The sequence below is a fragment of the Loxodonta africana genome, chromosome 1, assembly GCF_030014295.1.
Source record: "Loxodonta africana isolate mLoxAfr1 chromosome 1, mLoxAfr1.hap2, whole genome shotgun sequence".
NCBI classification, from domain to species: Eukaryota; Metazoa; Chordata; class Mammalia; order Proboscidea; family Elephantidae; genus Loxodonta; species Loxodonta africana.
Window position 1 is genome coordinate 92,033,166 of NC_087342.1, and position 19,193 is coordinate 92,052,358.

Sequence of the window (19,193 nt, forward strand, 5' to 3'; positions counted from 1 at the left end):
CTGAGCAGGATTTTAAACATCCTGTGGAGTTCACCTTCCTACTCCTCACTACACTCATGAAGCTCAATCTGTGTTTCTGTGAAAAAAGGAATCTCAAAGGGAAAGAAAGATTTGATTTGCCAAGGTCAGATTTTCACTGACAATATGCTTCATAGGCACTAAGCAGCTCCCTCCCCAAACTCATTCCCACTCTCACAAGTGTATTTCAGAAAAATAAACATGAAGACATGCATTGACAGAACCACGGAGCCTCTACAAATGTTCGTTCTCTTTCATTAAAAAATTTGAGTTATAAAGGTATCGATTCATAAATAGTAATGGGGCAGGGGTGACACTTAGTTCCTTACCCTGAAACCAAATATCCTGAGCTTCTGGGACTCCCTTTGCCAACGCCAGTCTCTTCCTCCACCCTCGAAGAGGAAGCTCTGCTTACTCAACTCTGAGGTCACATTTGTTCAATTCTACAGGCCCACCTAGGCCCCATTTCCACTTTGCCCAAGAAAAGGACCAATCACTGTCCAAGGAGGGCAGAGAAGGTAGAGAGACCACATTTGCAGGGCTGTGGAAAGGAAGTGTTCCCAGGCGAGGGTGGGACTTCCTGTGCGAGAGAGGAAGTCAGGCTTTTCATTTTAACAGAGTCATTTCCCTGTCAAAGAGGAGTTGATTCTGCAAAAAGACAGAGTCTAAAGGAAGGCAGAACTACCTTTTCGGCACCCCTAGCAGATCCTGCCACGGACCTATAGTCTTCAAGTCTGAGTCTAGGGCCTCCTACCCTTATGGCAGGGGTGCAGCTCAGAAAATCCCATAGATGCTGACCCTGGCCAGGGAGATGCTCTCTGTGCACTGGTACCGGCCTTTCTCATACAGGACGTAGAGCTGAGGAGCCTGGCCCTCCCCACTCATGCTGCCCTCCAGTACTGCCAAGGAGGAGTAGCCACTGGGCCCTGGCCATAGCTGGAGTCTCTCCTTCTGCCAGGAGGTACCATTGCTGAAGCTCCAGCGCAGAGTCAGGTTCACTCCTGGGGAGACAGCAGAGTCAGAGAAAGGAGGGCCTCTGCCCAGACCCTCTCTGGCCATGGAGGCATCCCCAGCTGACCCCACCCCTCAGTCACTCACGGAACTCTTGATGGGCTGGGTTGGAAAAGAAGACAATGCCGCTGTTGGTGGCCAGAGCTCCTGCGGCTACCACGGGGTCCACAAGCTCTTGGTCAAAGGTCACATCACGGGGCCGCAGTGTGTCACAGGCATCATAGCTGCGGAGGATCATTCGGCAGTGGCAGTGGTAGTTGTTCTGGTTCCTGGTGTTGATGACGACGGAGCCATCGGGGAGCTCATAGGGCTGAGGGGAAGAGACCAGGGCCTCAACAAAACCTCATGGGAGGAGAAAGGGCAAATGCCTCTGTCTCCGACGGGAATAAGGGTAGGTGAGACAGAGCTAGGCAGCCAGGCCCTGTGTCTGAAGGGAAACGGTGCCCTGGAAAACAGTGCCAGAAGAGTGGATGGGAAGAGCCATGGACACCTGACCTGGCACTCATCAGGACTGAAATCACGTTCCTGCTTGGGCTGGCCATAGGGGATGCCAGTGACCCCACTCCCATAGCGCCAGGAGGCCCCGTGGTCATCGCTGAGGAGGCAGAAGACCCCATCCCGCTCCAGCGTCCCATGGCCACACACGATGAGTCGGCCCTTCCGTGGCTCCCGCTGTTTCTGTGGGAAGGAGAGTTGGGCGTCACAGAGGGAGACACTGCAGGGGCTCAAAGGCAGGGAAGGGGTACCCACACCACACGGAACCTACCACTTCTCATATGTAAGGACACATCTGGCCCCCTTCAGTCTTGTCCTTGCTCCCTGAGGGTTCCAAGAGTATCCCATAAACACCCACTGCCTGAATTAAGAGGCTTTTTTTCAGAATAAGCTCCTTCAGGACATCCAAGGTATACAGCTGTACAGGCTGTGCAGAGCACAAGCGGACCCAGGCAAGGGGGGTACATAGGAACTTAAACCCAAACCTGTTCTCCTTGTCAAGCTCTGTACCTTGGCACAGGCTTGTGTCTTCTGAAAGAAAAGGGTGCCTTTTTCTAATTTGTACCACACAGGCTAGTGTAGCCCTGGTGACAATCCCGAAATGGGAAGGCACTGGCAACATTCCATCTCTCCCTGGTAGGCTGTTCCTTCCAGGCTATCCCCTTCTTCCATGGAATCCCACACAAGATGGAAAATCTGATGCCACAGGATCTTCTCCTTGGGAAGGAGTCAATTTTTTTTGTGGAAAGAGGGAAGAAGTCCATTTTGGGGCATCCCTCAGACTTTCCACAAAGCAGCACCTCTACCCATCTCCCAGGACAGACACCTGAATGCCAGAACCTGGTCCGGGGGCAAACATCTCAGTGCCGATGTCCAGGGAGAGGTTCTGGGGTTTGCTCCAGGAAAGGCCATCGTCCTTGCTCCATACCAACATGGTGGAGGCCACCTTGCAGCCGAACTTGTGAGCGCAGAGGGAGTAGAAAAGGAACACCACTCCTGTCTCAGCGTCGTTCACCACCGCCCCCAGGTTCAGCCCGTCGGGGGTCTCCCCATCATCTATGATGAACTCTGTTGGGGACCATGTGTTGCCTGAAGAAAAAAGGCAAGACACCCAAGGTGAGCACTCAGGAGAGATCCTTTCCACCCCAAAATCATTGCTGTCACGTCAGTTCCGATTCATCATGACTTCATGTGTACAGAGCAAAACTATGCTCCATAGGGTTTTCATGGCTGTGACCTTTTGGAAGCAGATTGCCAGGCCTTTCTTTTAAGGCACCCTTGGGTATGTTCAAACCACCAAGATTTCAGTTACTAGCTGAGCGCTTAGCCATTTGTGCCACCCAGGGAATATTTCTTTTCGCCACCTCCTGTGCTCCTTTGTATTCCTCAAATACTCTTCCTTGGGGCCTTTGCACAGACTGTAACCTCTGTCTGGTCACCCTTCCTCCACAAGGCTCACTGTCACCTCCTTTGAGTCTTTGCTCAAATATCACCTATTTAAAATCGCAATCCCTCAAATGCCAGCATTTCTCATACCTCTTGCTGTTTTTGACTCCCTTGCATTTATCGCCTTCCAATACAAAAATAAATTTACTTATTATGTTTATTGTCTGTCTGCCCCCGACAGAACATAAGCCTTGCGAGGAGAGGCTTGTTTTGTTCACGGCTGTATTCATAGAGGAGTTGCTGGGTGGTGCAAATGGTTACTAAGCTTGGCTGCTACCTGCGAGGTTGGAGGTTTGAGTCCACCTAGAGATGCCATGAAAGAAAGGTGTGGCAATCTGCTTCTGAAAAATCAGCCATTGAAAACCCTATGGAGCACAGTTCTACTGTGACACACATGGGGCTGTCATGAGTAAGAGTTGACTAGATGGCAACTGGTTTTGGTCTGTATTCACAAAACCTAGAACACTGCCTGGTATATAGTAGATGATCAATAAATGTTGATTGAATAAATGCTCAACTCCTTGGTAACCCTAATCTCCAGATAGATCCCTGTCCTGGGTACCTTCTCTCCTTTAGGTTCCTCTTCCTCTTAGTGACCCAGGCCTCTAGCCCTCCAAGTTCCCCTATCCTAAGGGCCCTGGCAACTTACAGGCTCCCCACCCATGCAGCCTACACTCATTCTTGCCATCCAGGCATCGTTATACCCTGGTCAATGGACCTCCGCAAAGCGATGAACTTGGCCCCCATATCTGACGCGGACATTTTTCGGGCCTCAGAGAAGGCAAGGAGAGTGCCCCGAGGAGTGGCCGTGATGAGCGGGATGCGGAAGGTGTCCACAGAGCCGATCTGCTTCCCGCTCACCCACAGCAGTTGTTCCATGGTCACCAACGGCCGCACCTGCGATGGGAGGAGTTTGTCAGGACAAACTTGTGAACTTAGCATGTGGGGACAGATGGACTGCGTCTCGGACTCAAGTTCCCCGAGACAGGAAGGTGATGGGAATTTGGAGCAGGAGTGGGGGTCCCAGAACAAGGATGAAAAACCTGCTGGAGAGTCTGGAGCGAAGCTGGGTCTCTGAGCGGGGAGAGGCAAGGAGGTGAGGAGTCCACAGGGAAGGGACCCAAAAGAGGGGTAGTGGGGCTGGGAACTGGGAGGGGGCGGGAGTGGTCCGGCGCAAAGAGGCTCAGCCGCCCGCGTTCCTGGTAACACCAGGCATAGACCGGCCGCGCGGGTTGGGGAAGGGGCTGAGCGAGAGGTAACTCACCAGACTGAAGTCGTCCTTTGGCCCGGCTTCGAATCCTACCAGAGACAACAGCAGCAGGAGGGTCCCGGCAAACACCCGAGCCCCATAGTCTCTCCAGATCCCCAGCATTCGCGGTCCCCGGGGTCTACCTAGCAGTTGCTCCACCGTCATTGCTCCCACTCGGTGGCCGCAACACCTGCCCCCTGAGCTAGACAAGGGCTGGAGCTGGTGGGCTGACCCGCCTCTTTAAACTCGCGGGTACCATCCACCCAGACCGCCACGCCCGCTTGCCGCCGGGCCGGGCTTCCGTGACTCTAATTGGCCTCACGCGCTGCAGGCCCTCACGTCACCAGCCGGCGCCGGCGAACTCGCTTTCCAATTGGCCCTCCTAAAGCTCGGAGCGCGTGACCCGGACCGAAGTTGATTGGCTGTGGTGGAGACTCGTCATTCCGCATGAGCCTTTTTATTGGTCAGAGCGCCTAGGGCGCGTCTGAGGGGGCGGGGCCTACTTTAAAGAGCCAGGCGGGGAAAAAGGCAGTGCGTCGTAGCGGGAATAAAAGTCTGATCGAGAAAACAAAATATTAATTTTTAATAAAACCTTTTTGCTACAAAATCGCAATCTTGAAGTCGGAGTGGGGCTGGGCAGCTGTTCAGGCGGAGTGCAGCCCTGGGTCAGGGCAGGGCCAGGTCTCTCACTTCTTCCTCTTCTTGTCCCCTGGGGGCGCTTCGTTCTTCTTGCCCAAAATCTGCAGAAGGCCCTTGGACATGTAGTAGGGTCGGGCCAGAGAGCCGTCGTTCCGCTCCAGGTCTTCCACTGAACCGCAACGTAGACCGATTAGAGCGGACCCTCTAGTGGCCATCCCCACCCCATGGAAATCAGGGAATAGGAGACTGAGTAGTGAGTTCAGGCTTCACCACCACTGAGTGGGTTTTTGCTAAGGTACGTTTTGTAATCTTGGTTCCTTATCTGTAAAGTCAGATCAATAATACTATACTGTACTTCCTAGTGGAGCCCTGGTTGCAGAGTGGTTTAAGCATTTGACTGCTAACCAAAACGGTCGACAGTTCGAATTCACCAGGCACTCCTTAGAAACCCTAGAGGGCAGTTCCACTCGTCCTACAGGGTCGCTATGAGTCGGAATCTACCCCATGACAACGGGTTTGGTTTTTTGGTACTTCCTAGTGGGTTAGTGGTTTTTTTTTAGTGGTGCAGTGGTCAAGCATTTGGCTGCTGCTAACCAAAAATTCGGCAGTTCGAATACACTAGCAGCTTCTTGGAAACCCTATAGGCAGTTCTCCTCTGTCCTTCAGAGTCGCTGTGAGATGGAATCTACTCACCGCAATGTGTTTTTTTTTTTTTTGGTACTTCCTAGAGTGATGATAAAGATTAATGGGGGAAATGAACGTCAGTTGCTCAGAGCCTGGTACATACCACACCCAACCCATACATACCAAGCCCTCAATAAATGAACACACCAAAAAACCAAGCCCACTGCCGGTGAATGGATTCCGACTCATGGTGACTCCACGTGTTACGGAGTAGAACTGAGCTCCATAGGGTTTTCTTGGCTGTACTTTTTGTGGGCAGTCCCTGTTTGGCACAGATGGTTAAGCGCTCAACTACTAGCCATGTGGTTGGCAGTTTGGACCCACCCAGGGCACCTAGGGAGACAAGCCTGGCAATCTGCTACTGAAAGGCACAGCCTTGAAAACCTTATGGTTCGACTCTGCACACATGGGGTTGTCATAAAGTGGAATCTACTCAATGGCAACTAACAATGACAACAATAATCTTTATGGAAGCAGATAGCCAGATCTTTCTTCCGTGGCACTGGTGGATGGGTTCAAACCACCAATCTTTCTGTTAGTAGTCTAATACAAACTGCCACCCAGGGACCTAAATGCACACAATTGGGTAAGACATAACCCTCTCACTAGATCCACCAGTTAGATCTCTCTTGTTAACTTCCAGCCTAGTTTTCCTAGGAGAACACAGCAGGAGCATCTCTGGAATGCTATTTCCTGGGAGAGCTCACCAGCCTGGGGCTCACTCCCTCCTTTCTTCCCCAATCCCATGGACTGAGGATGTCAGAAGAGGCTCCTTCTGGCTCTTTTAACTGATGAGGTTGCAATTTGTAGAAGCACCAAGTCCCCGTAAAAGCCTGAGTAGTCCCACACCTTGAGGATGGGAGGAGGTGGTTGGGGTTTCACTCACAGAAACAGAGGAACAGTGTGTCCACACACATGCTAAAAACACTGAAGAAGCCACTGGCGATGACGTAGGCCCCCACGATGGAGGTCTGGAAGACACAAAGTCTATTGGGGCTGCTGGGTTTCTTGGGGGAGGTGAGGGGTGAGGCAGAGAGGGGAGTCACTCACCATGATGGGCAGCCAGTAATAGTTGAGATGGGGGTTCTCGAAGTCCTTACCCAGTCCGTGGATGCGACCAGAGAAAAAGAAGAAAGACAGGACCCCTGTGGGAGAGGCCTGGAGGTCAGTGCTGCTCCTCCAGAATCCCCACTTCAGCTGTCCAGCACCCTGCCCAGCACCCCTGTCCTCTGTTCCCAGAACCCCTGGCTCTGCCCCTCACCGACGCCTCCAACCACCAGCAGCTTCCCAAAGAACAGCAGCAGGTCCGTGACTTTATCCAGGACGACCACCCTGCACCGGGATTGGGGGAGGTTAGGGGTGAGAAGCCTGGCAGGAGGAGCAGAACCCACACCATAATTTGTGGGGCCCAGTGAAAAATGAAAATTATTCAGATTTCAAGATGCAAACAATGAGGTATTAAACTAAGCCCAGGGCCCTTCTAAGGAACACAGTTGAACACCCATGAGTCCGGCTTGGGTGGGAGAGCTGAGGAGGGGACCACATGAGGGTGGGGGGCAGCCTGACCTGAGGACGTTCCGCATGAGCAGCATGAAGGCGTTTTTGGCCGAGACACAGAAATTCTTCCCATAGATGGCGATCTGGGGAGGGCGGGAAGGTCAGGGTTACCTGAGGTAAGCCTGTCTGGGCTGGGGTCCGGGCCTAGGCCCAAGGGCACTGAACAAGGGGTTGCTCTCGCACTGTGGCTCACCATGATGTATGCATTGCGGTTCAGGAACTTGATAAACTTCTCCAGACACCAGAGGCAGCACTTGAAGCAACACATGATACAGCGGGCGATAGGGTTCTGGACTCCTGGGGGCAAGTGAGGCCCGTGTTTGGACACAAGTCTCTAACAGACCCTTCCTGAGGATCCAACTGCTCAGCCTAGCCTTCCCCAACTCACCCCTCAGTTTGTGGTCAATGTATTCCAGAACGACCCTGGCCAACTGCACGAGGGTCAGGATGAGGGCTCCGAAAGCCAAAGACCCAGTGTGGTAACTGCAGAGGGGGTTGGGTGGTCACAGGCAGCCTTGGGATGCCCTGAGACCCCCACTTTTACAATTCCCAGGCCCCCTACCCCAGCCTTACTGGAGTGTACGGATGAAGGCAGCGCTCAGGGGGAAGGTGGGGATGTCCCGGGGTTTGTTGAAGGCCCAGTAGAAGGAGGCGAAGGCCCCAGCCAGGACGCACTGGCCCAGGGCCAGTACCCAGTTGAGAGTCCAGAAGAGCCCCAGGACTCCGTAGATTTGCAGGTTGAAGAGGGTACGCTGTACCAGGCCTGTGGACGAGTAGCCCTGGAAGACGCACGTCAGCCCTGGACATGAGGAGTTCACCTGCTGGGCCTGGGAAGACAGAGTAGCCTTCATAAATCTTGGTGCTGCCCACTCCCAGCCAGCTCCTGTCCCTCCCAGAGTAGAGGGAGGGAAGTAGCCTCTCTGAGCTAGGTGGGCCAAAAGTGTCCATCCCAGGGTTCAAACTGCCTATCGTGTGAGTGTAGTTAACTTCTTTCAGTCTCCTGGTTGGCACAAGAGCTTCCAGGGCATCTGGGCAAAGGTGTAATGGTGCATATGAAGGCAGCGAGGCTAAGCAGCCTGGCACCAATGCTCCCCTCTGCCTTGCCCTCACTCAGCTGTCCCTTCCCAGAAGCCTTCAGAGACCTCTGGTCTGGGCTGGTTGTCCTGCCTCTGGACTCACAGTGTAGTCTCTGCAACTTCAACCGAAACACTTTCCAGCAAAATTGACCTGACTGGGTGTTAGATGACATTAAGAAATGATTGTTAATTTCGCTGTGTGATCATGGTATGAACCAGTTGCTATCTAGACGATTCCAACTCATGGTGACCCCATGTGTTTCAGAGTAGAACTGCTCCCTGGGGTTTTCAAAGGCTGTGATCTTTCAGAAATAAATTGCCAGGTCTTTCTTCTGAGATGCCTCTGGGTGGATTGAAACCACCAACCTTTCGGTTAGTAGCCAAGCACTTAATGCTTTAGTGGTTGTTTTTAAAATGTCCTTATCTGTTGAGATCCATCCTGATGTATTTATAGCAGAAATGGCATGATGTCCAGAATTTGCCTTAGAAAACTTCAGGAAAAAAAATTTGCAGGTGGGGAGTAGGGAGATAGAGGAAGCAAGAATGGCAGCAGTTGAGAGTCGTGGAATCTGGGTGATAGGTACAGGGATTCACCGTACTATTCTCTCTACTTTTGTGTGTATTGGAAAATTTCCATAACAAAAAGTCAAAGCACACAGAAAACAACCTTTTCCAGCAAATGGGACAAAAATCTCAGTATATGTTTAAAACTTTTAATAAGAAAATAAACAAACCACTTTCTACTTTGCATGTAAGCGTGGATTTGTATCCACTGCTGGATCATGAGTAAGTTGAAAGCAAGAACCAGGTCGTGTTGGACTTTGCGTACCCTGTGACTGGCACATAGTAGGTCCTCCATCAATGTAACTGAGCCTCCCTTTCCTTTTATGCAGAGTGGGAATGAGGCCTGCTGGCCCAGCCCATGGTGCCGGCTCAGAAGAGGCTCAGAAGACAGTAAGTTCCTATCAGGCCAGCGTTCCGGACGATGCCCTGGGCACTCACAGGGCAGCGTTTCTGGAAGCAGCTTCACCCCACGGAGTGCCCGTATGTCTATTGTCTAGGCCAGTGGGGACTGTGTTCCCAGGAAGAAAGATTTAAAAACAAACAAACCAACCTAACCACGAGTTATCAAACTCTTATCTGGTGCCAGGCATTGTACAAAACACTTTATGTGTCTAATGTGTCACTTCATTTTCTCAGCTGCCCAGTGGGACAGATATTATAACGATCTCCATTTTACAGATGAGTGGCCCGAGACTCAGAGGGCAGAGAAATGAGGTGGTCCTCAAGGTTAGGAATGTCCTGGGGAGGCGTGGAATAACTTCTGGTCTCCAGCTTCCCCAGGGCCTGGCCCTGCCCTTGGGCTCACCTTGCCTCCTCCCAGCTTCACTTCCCTTCTCTGCATAATGGGTGAGTTTGGGAGTACGAGATTAAGAGTCAGTGGCACTCCCTTTTTGGCTCTGCTGGGTGGGGGCGGCTGAGTGACCTGGAGTGGACCCCCTATCCTCTCTGGGCCTCAATCTCCTGTGTACAATGAGGGATTTGGACCAGTAGGTCCCCGTTATGAACTACACTGTGTCCCCAAAAAATATGTGTTGTAAATCCTAACTCCTATACTTGTGGGAAGGAGCCCTGGTGGCACAGTGGTTAAGTGCTTGGGTGCTAACCCAAAGGTGGGCAGTTCTGAACCCACCAGCTGCTCTTCGAGAGAAAGATGTGGCAGCCTACTTCCAGAAAGATTCCAAGCCCAGTGCCATCGAGTCAATTCTGACTCGTAGCGACCCTATAGGACAGAGTAGAACTGCCCCATAGAGTTTCCAAGGAGCGCCTGGCGGATTTGAACTGCTGACCCTTTGGTTTGTAGCCGTAGCACTTAACCAGGGTTTTCCTAATCCAGAAAGATTAAAGATTACAGCCTTGGAAACCCTATGGGGAGTTCGACTCTGGAGTCTGTTCTACTCCCGGGGTAGCTGAGTCAGAATTCACTTGACAGGATTCCTGTGGGTTATAATCCCATTTGGGAATGGGTTTTCTTTGTTACGTTAATGAGGCAGTATTAATGTAGGGTGTGTTTTACCTCAATCTGAGATATAAAAGAGCAGATTATGCAAGATGTAGAGATGTAGGAAGATAGCTGCCATGCCACTTGAAGATCACCAAGGAAGTGAGAAACAGAAGCTGAAAAAAGACCCCAGAGCCAACAGAGAAAGAAAGCCTTCCCCTTGAGCCAGCACCCTGAATCCAGACTCATAGCCTCCTAAACTGTGAGAAAATAAATTTCTGTTAAAGCCACCCACTGCCAGTATTTCTATTATAGTAGCACTAGATAACTAAGACAGTCTCTAACGTCCCCTCAGCCCTATAGGTGCCTCCTCCATGCCCATCCTATCACCTCTTACCATGGGGTCGCATGACTCATTCATTGGCACTTCCTTACAGGCAGGCGAGCTTGCATTGGGTGCCCACAAGACATACTGGGGTTGCCCCGACGTGGCCAAAAACCCAGAAGGGAGTCAAGGAAAACATGGTCACAGGGGGTCTCCACAGGTCCCCTTCTCAGGGGCCCATTCCCAGGGCTGCCATGAGCTTGTACTGGTTGGTCTCTGCAAATCCAACCTGTTGCCATCAAGCTGATTCTGACTCATGATGACCTTGTGTGTTAGAGTAGAACTGCTCCATAGGGTTTTCTTTGCTGTAATCTTTATGGAAGCAGATTGCCAGGCCTTTCTTCCAAGGAACCACTGGGTGGGTTTGAACTACCAACTTTTAGGTTAACAGTTGAGTGCAAACCGTTTGTGCCACCCAGGGACCAAACGTTCCCTGCAAAAAGGGGGCTGAAATCAGCCTGTGCTCACTCTTTCTACTCTGTGCAGGTGCAGGGCTCCATCTGCCCAGTGCAAGGGAGCCTTCTTCCAATGCCACTAAGGATCTTCCCCCGCCCCCGAGGATCCCAGAAGGGCCCAGCGTGTGGACAAAGGATACAGGGCAGTCATGGCCCAGTAGGTAATGCAGATGAGCAGGAGGACAAAGGTGACCAGCGGGTAGAACATGGTAGACATCATGTGTCCTACAGCCCTGCAGGGAGATAAGAATGCTCAACAGCACAGCCCTGGCCTCCAGCAAGGGCCCCACTCTGCCCCCACCAGGCCATCCCACTCCCCTCAGGCTGAAGCAACCATGGCAGCGACTTTGTGTTTCATATCTGTATTCCTGGCACCTGTGCAGGGCTGAGCACACAGTAGGTGCTCACTGGATGAACTGAATTGAATAAATCAGGTTCAAGGGACCCTTAGAGGAGACCAGAGTCACAGGGAAGCCACCTGGGGCAGCTTCCAGGAGAGAAAAGGAAGAACATCCCCAGACAGTTCTGTACGTTCTCTTGACAGATGTGACAGGTCCTGGTTGGGAGCAAGGTGCTGCTTTTCCTCCCTGACTGGATTCCTCCCCATCCCGCCCATCAACCACCACTCCACGATGACAACTACCACTACCACTAACCCTTTTAGAGGGCTTACACTGTGCCAGGCACTGGTCTTGACATTTGACAGACACTGCCTCATTGTATCATCAAGACAGCCCTATAAGGCAGGAACTACTGTTACCCCCATTTTATAGATAGGTAAAATGAGACCCAGAGAGGCTAACTGGCATAGCGATGTTAACTTCTGCGCAGTTCTGCCCTTCTCCTCCAGGGCTCCTTGACATCTTGCCAACTCCCCTATCCAGGCCCGAACCCCTCCTCCCAGGCCCATTTCCCTCCAGACAGGCTCTGACTTGCTGGCCTCCTTCAGGAGAGCGATGGCGATTCGAATCCGTTGCCGCAGAAAGAGGAGCATCAGCAGCAGTATGCCTTCAAGCACGGCCAGCACGATCACTGCAGGAAAACAGGGGCAGTGGAGCCTGGGTCAAGGTCCAGGCCCAGGCCCAGGGTGGCCCAGGGTGGCAGCCGGTGGCTGGGTGTGAGTGGGACACTCACAGGCAGCTAGCCAGGTCTCCTGCACACTGCCGTAGACGCTGAGGTTGGTGAAGTCTTTCTGGGTGATGGAGGCACCCTGGTCCCGTAGCATTCGGTACTCCTCCCAGCAGTGGTAGATGCCATATGCCAGCACACCCAGCACCCCCAGGATCAGCACCAGCACCAGGGGCCCGGCCACCAGGCGCAGAAGCAGGATAAACAGCAGGCTCAGGACCAGAGCCACAAAGAGGGCACTGAAGGCAGGGTGAGGTAGGCAAGGGTCACTTTTGCTTCCCCAAATCTTTCCCTTTTCAGAGGTCCCCAAATGCCTTTCCTTACACCCCTAGTGCCCCAGATTAGACATTTCCCTTCCAAATCCCGTTGGGCTTGGGGTCCATCCTGAGCTCTGGCTCCTCCTCTCCTGTCCAAAATCTTTGTCTGTTTCAATCATTGAGCTAGGGGATAGAGGATCAGGGAGAAGAGAAAGACAGGAGAATGGGGGACTCCAGTGACTCACACAAGAATCCAATACCAGGATTGGGCAAAATCTTCAAAGATCTTAATGCTGATGTCTCTGGCATTGAGGGTGTCAAGAAGACCGCTGTTGGGAAGAGGCAGTGTCAGATGGAGTCCCGGGGAGGAAGGGAAGGAAGGGGTGTGGGGTAGAGATGTGTGGCACCGGAATGCATACCTGATCCCCTGGGAGATGTTGCCAGTGATCCCAGGGAGGTCAGGTGGTGTATTGTTGGACCATGGCAAACAGCGCCCCAGAGCTGCAGAGAGAGAACAGAATTGCCAAGTGGGAGGGCCCAGGGCTCAGCCCCCACCCCAGTGCACAGAGCCCTCAGGGGAGCGAGGAATGATGGGCTCTGCTTCATGACAGGGAGGTGTGGGGGAGGCTGCTCTTGATGCCATAGCCACACAGGAGCACCTGTCCTGCCTCCCTGTCCTGCCAAGCCCAATCCACTTTTCCTTCACTGTCTCAACATGCCCCTTCATACCTCCACCTCTCCCAGCCCCCAGCCGCTGGCTGCCTCTGTTCAGACCTTCATCCCCTCTGGCCTGGACTCTTAGAGCCCCTGCCCTCACAACCGGAGCCAGTCTTCAATCCAACCTCCTCCTGAGTGCCAGGGGGACCACACCAAAGCACAGCCCTGTCACTCCTGGACTCTAGGTTACTCTGCTGCTCAGACATCTCCAGAGGCTCTGTCCTGGAGACTGTCCACACTCCCTGGCCAGGCTTCAAGGCTCAGCTCACTCTCCTGTCGCCTCTATGCCTTTGCTCCTGCTGTATCCCCCTCTCTGAGTGCTCTCTTCTCCAGAAATACCACCCATCACTCCCTGTCCAGCTAGCTCCATCCCCCCTCCTCCAGGAAGCCTTCTTACCCCTCCTCCATTTCCTGGGGCACCTGGTCTGTGCCTACAGAGTCATTTATCACAACATCTTTGTCTAGCAGATTGGTTTTGTCATCTACATTCTGAAGATGAGGAAACGAGGCTCAGAGAAGTCGAGTAACTGGCCCAAGATCACATAGCTAGAAAGTGCTGGAATTCAAATCCAGATCTATCTATCTGACTCTGAAGCGTTCATTTAAGACACGACTAAGAACTGAATATATTTTCTCATGTTTTAATTTAAAAACTTTTTTTTCTGTTAAAAAATAACATTTCCTGTTGGAAAGAAGAGTATACAGGGGAAAAAAAAAAATCAAATGTGATCCTACTACCAGCCACACTAACTTGTAACATTTCGATGAATATCTTTCTAATTTTTTTTCCATACACACATATACAAGTGTATGTGTGTGTTGATTCACCCATGTACGTTTTCATAGGATCCTCTCTTTGTGAACATCTCTGATCTCTCTGCCTAGAATGTAGCTCCAGGCAGGGAGCAGTTTTCATCTTCCCTGCAACACTCCCCAGTGCCTGGCACATAGTATCCAAACCAAGCCAGCTGCCGTTGAGTCAATTCCGACTTGTGGTGACCCCATCTGTCGCAGAGTAGAACTGAGCTTCATAGGGTTTTCATGGCTGTGGCCTTTCCAAAGCAGAGTGCCAGGCCTTTCTTCTGAGATGCATCTGGGTGGGTTTGATTCACCAACCCTTAGGTTAGTAGTCAAGTGCAAACCCTTCATGCCACCCAGGGACTCCTTGGCACACAGTAGGTGCCTAGTAAACACTGGTGATCTGACTGCAGTGTTGTGCAGCAGAGAGAAATGGAGTCCTGGTGCAAATTCCACTTTTGCCACTAAACTGTGTGACTTCACCCTCCCTGGCCCTGGTTTCCTCATTTGAAAACAATAAAAATATTGGACTAGATGATGCCCAAGGAAGGAATTCATGCTGTGTCTCACCTGGGCTGGAGGGGAGGAGGAAACTGGGGCAGAGCTCTTCTTGCAGGCTTTGGAGCACGGACTGAGAGGGAGGGAGAGAGGCAGACAGACACACAGACACAGAGCAGGATAAAAGATCAAAGATGTCGGGGCAGCAGAAGGAAGAGTGAGGTCCTCCCACCTCGGGCTCGGCCTACCCTGCCTTTCACAGGAGAGCCACCCTGGGGGTCCTCCATCCTCCTGCCTCTGCCCCTGATAACCCTTCTCGACATTGAGGGCAGCACTCACCATATTCCTAGGCACCCCTGGCAGACAAAAGCTTCTATTTGAAGCGTAGAAGACCTCATCGACTGTCTGGAAGAACTGGTCTCCTACCACGGTCCATGAGGACTTTGGGCAGGAGGACACACATACCTGGGAGCAGACAGGGTGCTAAGGGGCTGACACCCAGGATCCCGGAAGAGATCTGGGGCAGAGGCAGGACCCAGGCTCTGACCTGGGGAGTGGGGCACCGCAGGCCATTTGTGGCAGCTGTGATGAGGTTGGTAGTCAGGATGCAGCTGAAGATGTTGAAGTACAGTAGATACGGTTTGTCCCTGTGGGAGGGGAGGGCATGGTGCATTAGGGCCTGGTCAGGCCTGGGGCCGCAGGGACTGACTACCGGGGCCTTGCCTTGGTGGTACAGAGGGCCCAGCATGGCCTGGACACATTACACCCCTCCTGGCCTCAGGAAGCTCAGTCCAGCTGTGGAGGTAGGGGAGATACCCAGATCTCCCAGAGTAATTCAGCATCACAACAGCTATGAATTCTGGAGCCAAGTCACCACTCACCAGCTGTATGACCTTGGGGGCAAGTCACTTGACCTCTCATTATCTCAGTCCATCATGTGTAATAGCACCTACCTCATCTGGTTTAAATGAGTTAGTGTGTGTAAAGTACACTGCCTGCCTAGAATACAGCAAGTACTATATAAGTGTTAGAGGTTTTATTAATCTATTGAACTGACCATTTCCTGTATGCCGGGAACTGACAACATCACGTCTAGAATCATCCTTGTGTTTCAGATAAGGAAATCAAAGCTCAGAGAGGTTAAGTAACTTACACAAGGCCATATAACCAAGAACATAGCCTCTTTGGGATTTGAGCAATCTGGGATTTGGGATTTGGTCTCCAAACTCTCAAATCCATGCACTTAACCATGACTCTCTAAACCAGTTGCTGGCAAGTTGACTTCCACCTGTGGCAACCCCGTCTGGGTAGAGTAAAACTGCTCCATAAGGTTTTCAAAGCTGTGACTTTCAGAAGCAGATTGCCAGGCCTGTCTTCCAAGGGGACTCTGGATGGGTTTGAACTGGCAACCTTTTGGCTAGTAGTTGAGTGCTTGCTTAATCATTTGTACCACCAAGGGACTCCCCATGAGTGTGTACTGCCTCCTATTTCTAGCATGGATGGGTCTGAAGCCTAAGAGGTGGGTGGGGGGTTTCCTGCCCATTTTCCCCCTTACCTCCCTCCTGTCCCACCTTCTTCATACTCACTTGTTCTCCCCCAGCCCACAGTAGGCCCCGGTAGAGTTCCTGGGGTAGAGGACTTGCCGGGGGTCTCCATACACCCAGGCTGGAGACAGAAACCCACAGATGAATCACTAGAGGGTGGGCACTTGGGTGCGGGAGCAGCTATGGGTGTGGCCCCTCCCTGGGTTACTGCCCCAACCCACTGCCCCAACTCTGGGCAGCTGGAAACTCACCCACAATCCCCACCACGATGTAACCCAAAATGAAGAGCAGGAAGAGGATACAGCAGATGACATCTGTGCAGCCCCTGGGAGAGAAATGGGAGCCTGAGTTGGGGAAATAGGGGTGGGGCGTCTGGGGGGTCAAGATTGGAGAGTTGGGGGATGCTGAACTGGAGAGTGGGGATCAGGATTTTTTTTTTTAAGAAAGCTTTTTGGGGCGTGGTTCAATTTTTGCTACAGTATAACACGGAAAAGTACACAACACAGAAGTACTCGGCTTGATGAATTTTCACAGAGTGCACATGCCAGAATATCACCAGCCCCTGGGAGCCCCCCAGGAGCCCCTCCAGAGCTCTGTCCCAGACACAACAATCTCCCCTAAAGCACCACTCTCCTTACCTTTTCTTTCCTACAAGTTCCTTACCAATATTTCAGCAAATACAATGCAAAAAACCAGACTGGTCCCTTCCTCACCCACGGGGTGCCCAGAACTCACCTGTTCTTGATGGGGCCTCGGAAGGAGGGGTCATATTTGACCGGTTTTCCTGAGGGAAATGGGGAGGAGTGTGGAGAATGAGGCACTGAGAAGACTCTATCTTCCTATTTCCTGGCCCTCCTGAATTCTTTCTGAACCCAGGAGTTTGGGGGGTACAGGCGGGGGCAGGGCTGGCCCTGGAAGAAGGGGAATTGGAGAGTAGGAAAAGTAGGACCAAAGCCTGGTCAGCAGTTCAGCAGCTCAGCCGGCCATGAACTCCACCCAGGCAGCCTTGGCAGGTGGGGGAAGGGGAGCCTTCATGGGCCGCTTCCGGCTCACACCTCGAGGCCGTCAGCCTGGCAAATGGCCTTTATCCCTTGCCCCCACCCTGCTCTGTTTCTCCTAAGTCTCCCTCTAGCTGGGATGTGGGACTCTGTCAGCCATCTCAGTGGTTCTCACACCCCCATCCACAACCCTCTCCCTTCCCCATACCCCACCCAAAAAACCCAGGCACCACACAAATCTGAGCCCCTCTGGGAGGTCACAGCTCCTCCCCACATCTGCCCCAGGTCCTCCTTCTACCCTCTGGCCCCAGGCCATGAGGAAAGAAATTGGAGCCAAGTGGCTTTAACCCCTGCAGGCCCAGTGGGTGGGAGGGGCCCCTTGCAGACCCCAGTCCCTAAGGGACCTCAGTCCCCAGGCCACCACTGGGCTCCAACTAGAAGTCATGGTGACACCCGAGCCCAGCCCCTGAGATGGTGGAAGCGTGCTGTTCCCAGTCCTCCCTGAGTACACATGGGAGGAGGTGGGGCCAGATAGCCAGGGTCCCCAGGGTAGGGAGGAATGAGGGCTGGGCAGAGGCTGGGAAGGGGTGGGATCCGTTCTCCTCAGGTGCTCTGGACTATGTCCTACCAAGGCTGATGGACATGAGGTCAATGATTGACTCAAAGCTGAACCAGGAAGTCTACTAGGGACTCTTCACCAACCCTTTCCCTAGCCCCCTACGAATCCAAGCCCCACCTCGAGGGAGGTCCCTCCCTCAGGGTTGCTTCCCCTCCAGATCAGGAGCCCACACTCCCGAGCACTGAGCCCTCGAGACCTTGTAGGCAGGCCCTAGCCCTTACTGCTCACAGGCTTCCCTGAGGTAGGTCCCCAGTTTCTTCTCCCCTCAGACACCCAGTGCCTATTTCTCAGGATGCCTGGAACAGGCTCCCAGCCTTTATTCCTCAGACTTTGAAGACAGACCCTGCTTCCCCATTCTGCCCCAGGTCTTCCCACCCCCAAAAAAGTCTTACCCTTCACGAAATAAACAAACCAAAAAAAAAAAAAAAAAAAAAATCCACTGCTGTTGAGTTGGTTCCGACTCATAGCGATCCTACAGGACAGAGTAGAACTGCCCCATACAGTTTCCAAGGAGCCACTGGTGGATTCAAATTGCCATCCTTTTGGTTAGCAGCTGAATGCTTAACCACTGTGCCACCAGGGCTCTTACCCTTCACAAGTACCCCAGAATCCCTGCTCAGGAGGGACAGAACAGGTTCTGAGACAGGTTTTTACTCTTTGCTCCTTTCAGAGACCCTGGAGGAAGGGGCCCAGCCCCCTTTCTGCAAAGACCCACAGCCCAAACTCCTCAGAGACTCCAAACAGAGCCCCCCACTCTACCCGGGCCCCTACCACTACTTAGCATTCCTTACAGAGATCCCTGCAGGCAAGCCCCCAGCCTGCTTGGTCCAGTCCCCAACCCCTCACAGAAAGCTCAGCAGGCAGGTCTCCAGCACCTTTCCCCTTAGGGACCTATAGTCCAGGCTGAAACTCTTCATAGGGACCCAGCCCCAGGCTCCCCTCTCAAAGGCTCCACAGCACATTGCACTTCCAGCCCCTGAGCTCCATCCCTGGCTCTGGGCCCCAACTCTGCCTCCTTTTAGCCAGGCTTTGTTTCCCGGACCCTCTCTTCAGGGACCCAGAGTCAAGGCCTGAAATTCTTCATCCTCCTCCCAGGAACCCCAACCCCAACTTGTCACGGAAAGCCGGGCTCCAGCTTCCCTCCCCAAAGGCACTAGCAAGGGCTTCCAGCCCCAGAGCCTCACACCCCCTCCATCGGTGGTTGTTTCCCAGGCCCTCCCCTCAGGGACCCAGAGCTCTCCTCAGCTCCTCTCCCTGAGAGCAGCTCAGCCACCACTCCCTAGAGTGGCCCAGGCCTGGTTCTCCCTTCCCTCTGCAGGGTCTCAGCTTCCACCCCCAGCCTCACCGTTGGCCTCCTCCTTGTTCCGCTGCCCCATGACTCAGTCTCCAGAGTGACTGGAGCCAGGGAGACCTGTTGTCTTACCTGCTGCCCGCCCCGCCCCCCAGCCACGTCACAGCCCCACCTCCACCTGTGGTCCCCGAGACACACTCTAGTTCCTCCTTCTCAACTGTGTGCCCAGTGGGTTGGGAAGGCTGAGCCTGCGCTAGAGGCACAAGGGCTGGCTGCCGGGGCCCCACAGTTCACAGCAAGAAGGAACTGGCATGTCCTGATAGGAA

The 19,193-nt window shown here is 52.9% G+C and overlaps 2 protein-coding genes across 3 annotated transcripts; both read right to left on the minus strand.

Moving 5' to 3' along the window:
- Positions 1–256: 256 nt before the first annotated feature.
- NEU1 (neuraminidase 1) lies at positions 257–4,505 on the minus strand. Of its 2 annotated transcripts, none has more exons than XM_010601533.3 (6): positions 4,235–4,505; positions 3,675–3,867; positions 2,453–2,613; positions 1,525–1,707; positions 1,117–1,339; positions 257–1,019 (listed from the first exon to the last, which is right to left on the minus strand). In XM_010601533.3, exons 1-6 carry the CDS (start codon positions 4,382–4,384, stop codon positions 793–795), a joined length of 1,137 nt encoding a protein of 378 aa, XP_010599835.1. In that variant the 5' UTR covers positions 4,385–4,505; the 3' UTR covers positions 257–792. The 2 variants fall into 2 exon arrangements, with proteins under 2 accessions (XP_010599835.1, XP_003422282.1); XM_003422234.4 differs by having other exon boundaries at positions 2,351–2,613.
- A 77-nt stretch (positions 4,506–4,582) lies between these two features.
- SLC44A4 (solute carrier family 44 member 4) lies at positions 4,583–18,952 on the minus strand. Its single transcript, XM_023541408.2, has 20 exons — positions 18,922–18,952; positions 16,695–16,743; positions 16,211–16,380; positions 16,002–16,080; positions 14,963–15,062; positions 14,755–14,880; positions 14,488–14,548; positions 12,648–12,903; positions 12,152–12,384; positions 11,950–12,049; positions 11,155–11,250; positions 10,575–10,674; positions 7,673–7,926; positions 7,488–7,582; positions 7,293–7,396; positions 7,109–7,182; positions 6,804–6,874; positions 6,593–6,687; positions 6,429–6,513; positions 4,583–5,027 (listed from the first exon to the last, which is right to left on the minus strand). Exons 1-20 carry the CDS (start codon positions 18,950–18,952, stop codon positions 4,906–4,908), a joined length of 2,301 nt encoding a protein of 766 aa, XP_023397176.2. The 3' UTR covers positions 4,583–4,905.
- Between the last annotated feature and the right edge of the window lie 241 nt (positions 18,953–19,193).

What these genes read in the sequence shown, in the direction of transcription:
- NEU1 (XM_003422234.4), bottom strand. Translation starts at nt 4,384, where the DNA reads ATGACGGTGGAGCAACTGCTAGGTAGACCCCGGGGACCGCGAATGCTG. An exon ending in GCGGAGGTCCATTGACCAGG is followed by an intron (nt 2,614 to 3,674) that starts GTATAACGATGC and finishes TTTTTTCTTCAG; the next exon opens with GCAACACATGGTCCCCAACA. An exon ending in GACCAGGTTCTGGCATTCAG is followed by an intron (nt 1,708 to 2,350) that starts GTGTCTGTCCTG and finishes TCCTTCCCACAG; the next exon opens with AAACAGCGGGAGCCACGGAA.
- SLC44A4 (XM_023541408.2), bottom strand. Translation starts at nt 18,952, where the DNA reads ATGGGGCAGCGGAACAAGGAGGAGGCCAACG. An exon ending in CGAGGCCCCATCAAGAACAG is followed by an intron (nt 16,381 to 16,694) that starts GTGAGTTCTGGG and finishes AAAATCCTGATC; the next exon opens with CCCACTCTCCAGTTCAGCAT. An exon ending in CTCATGCGGAACGTCCTCAG is followed by an intron (nt 6,875 to 7,108) that starts GTCAGGCTGCCC and finishes ATCCCGGTGCAG; the next exon opens with GGTGGTCGTCCTGGATAAAG.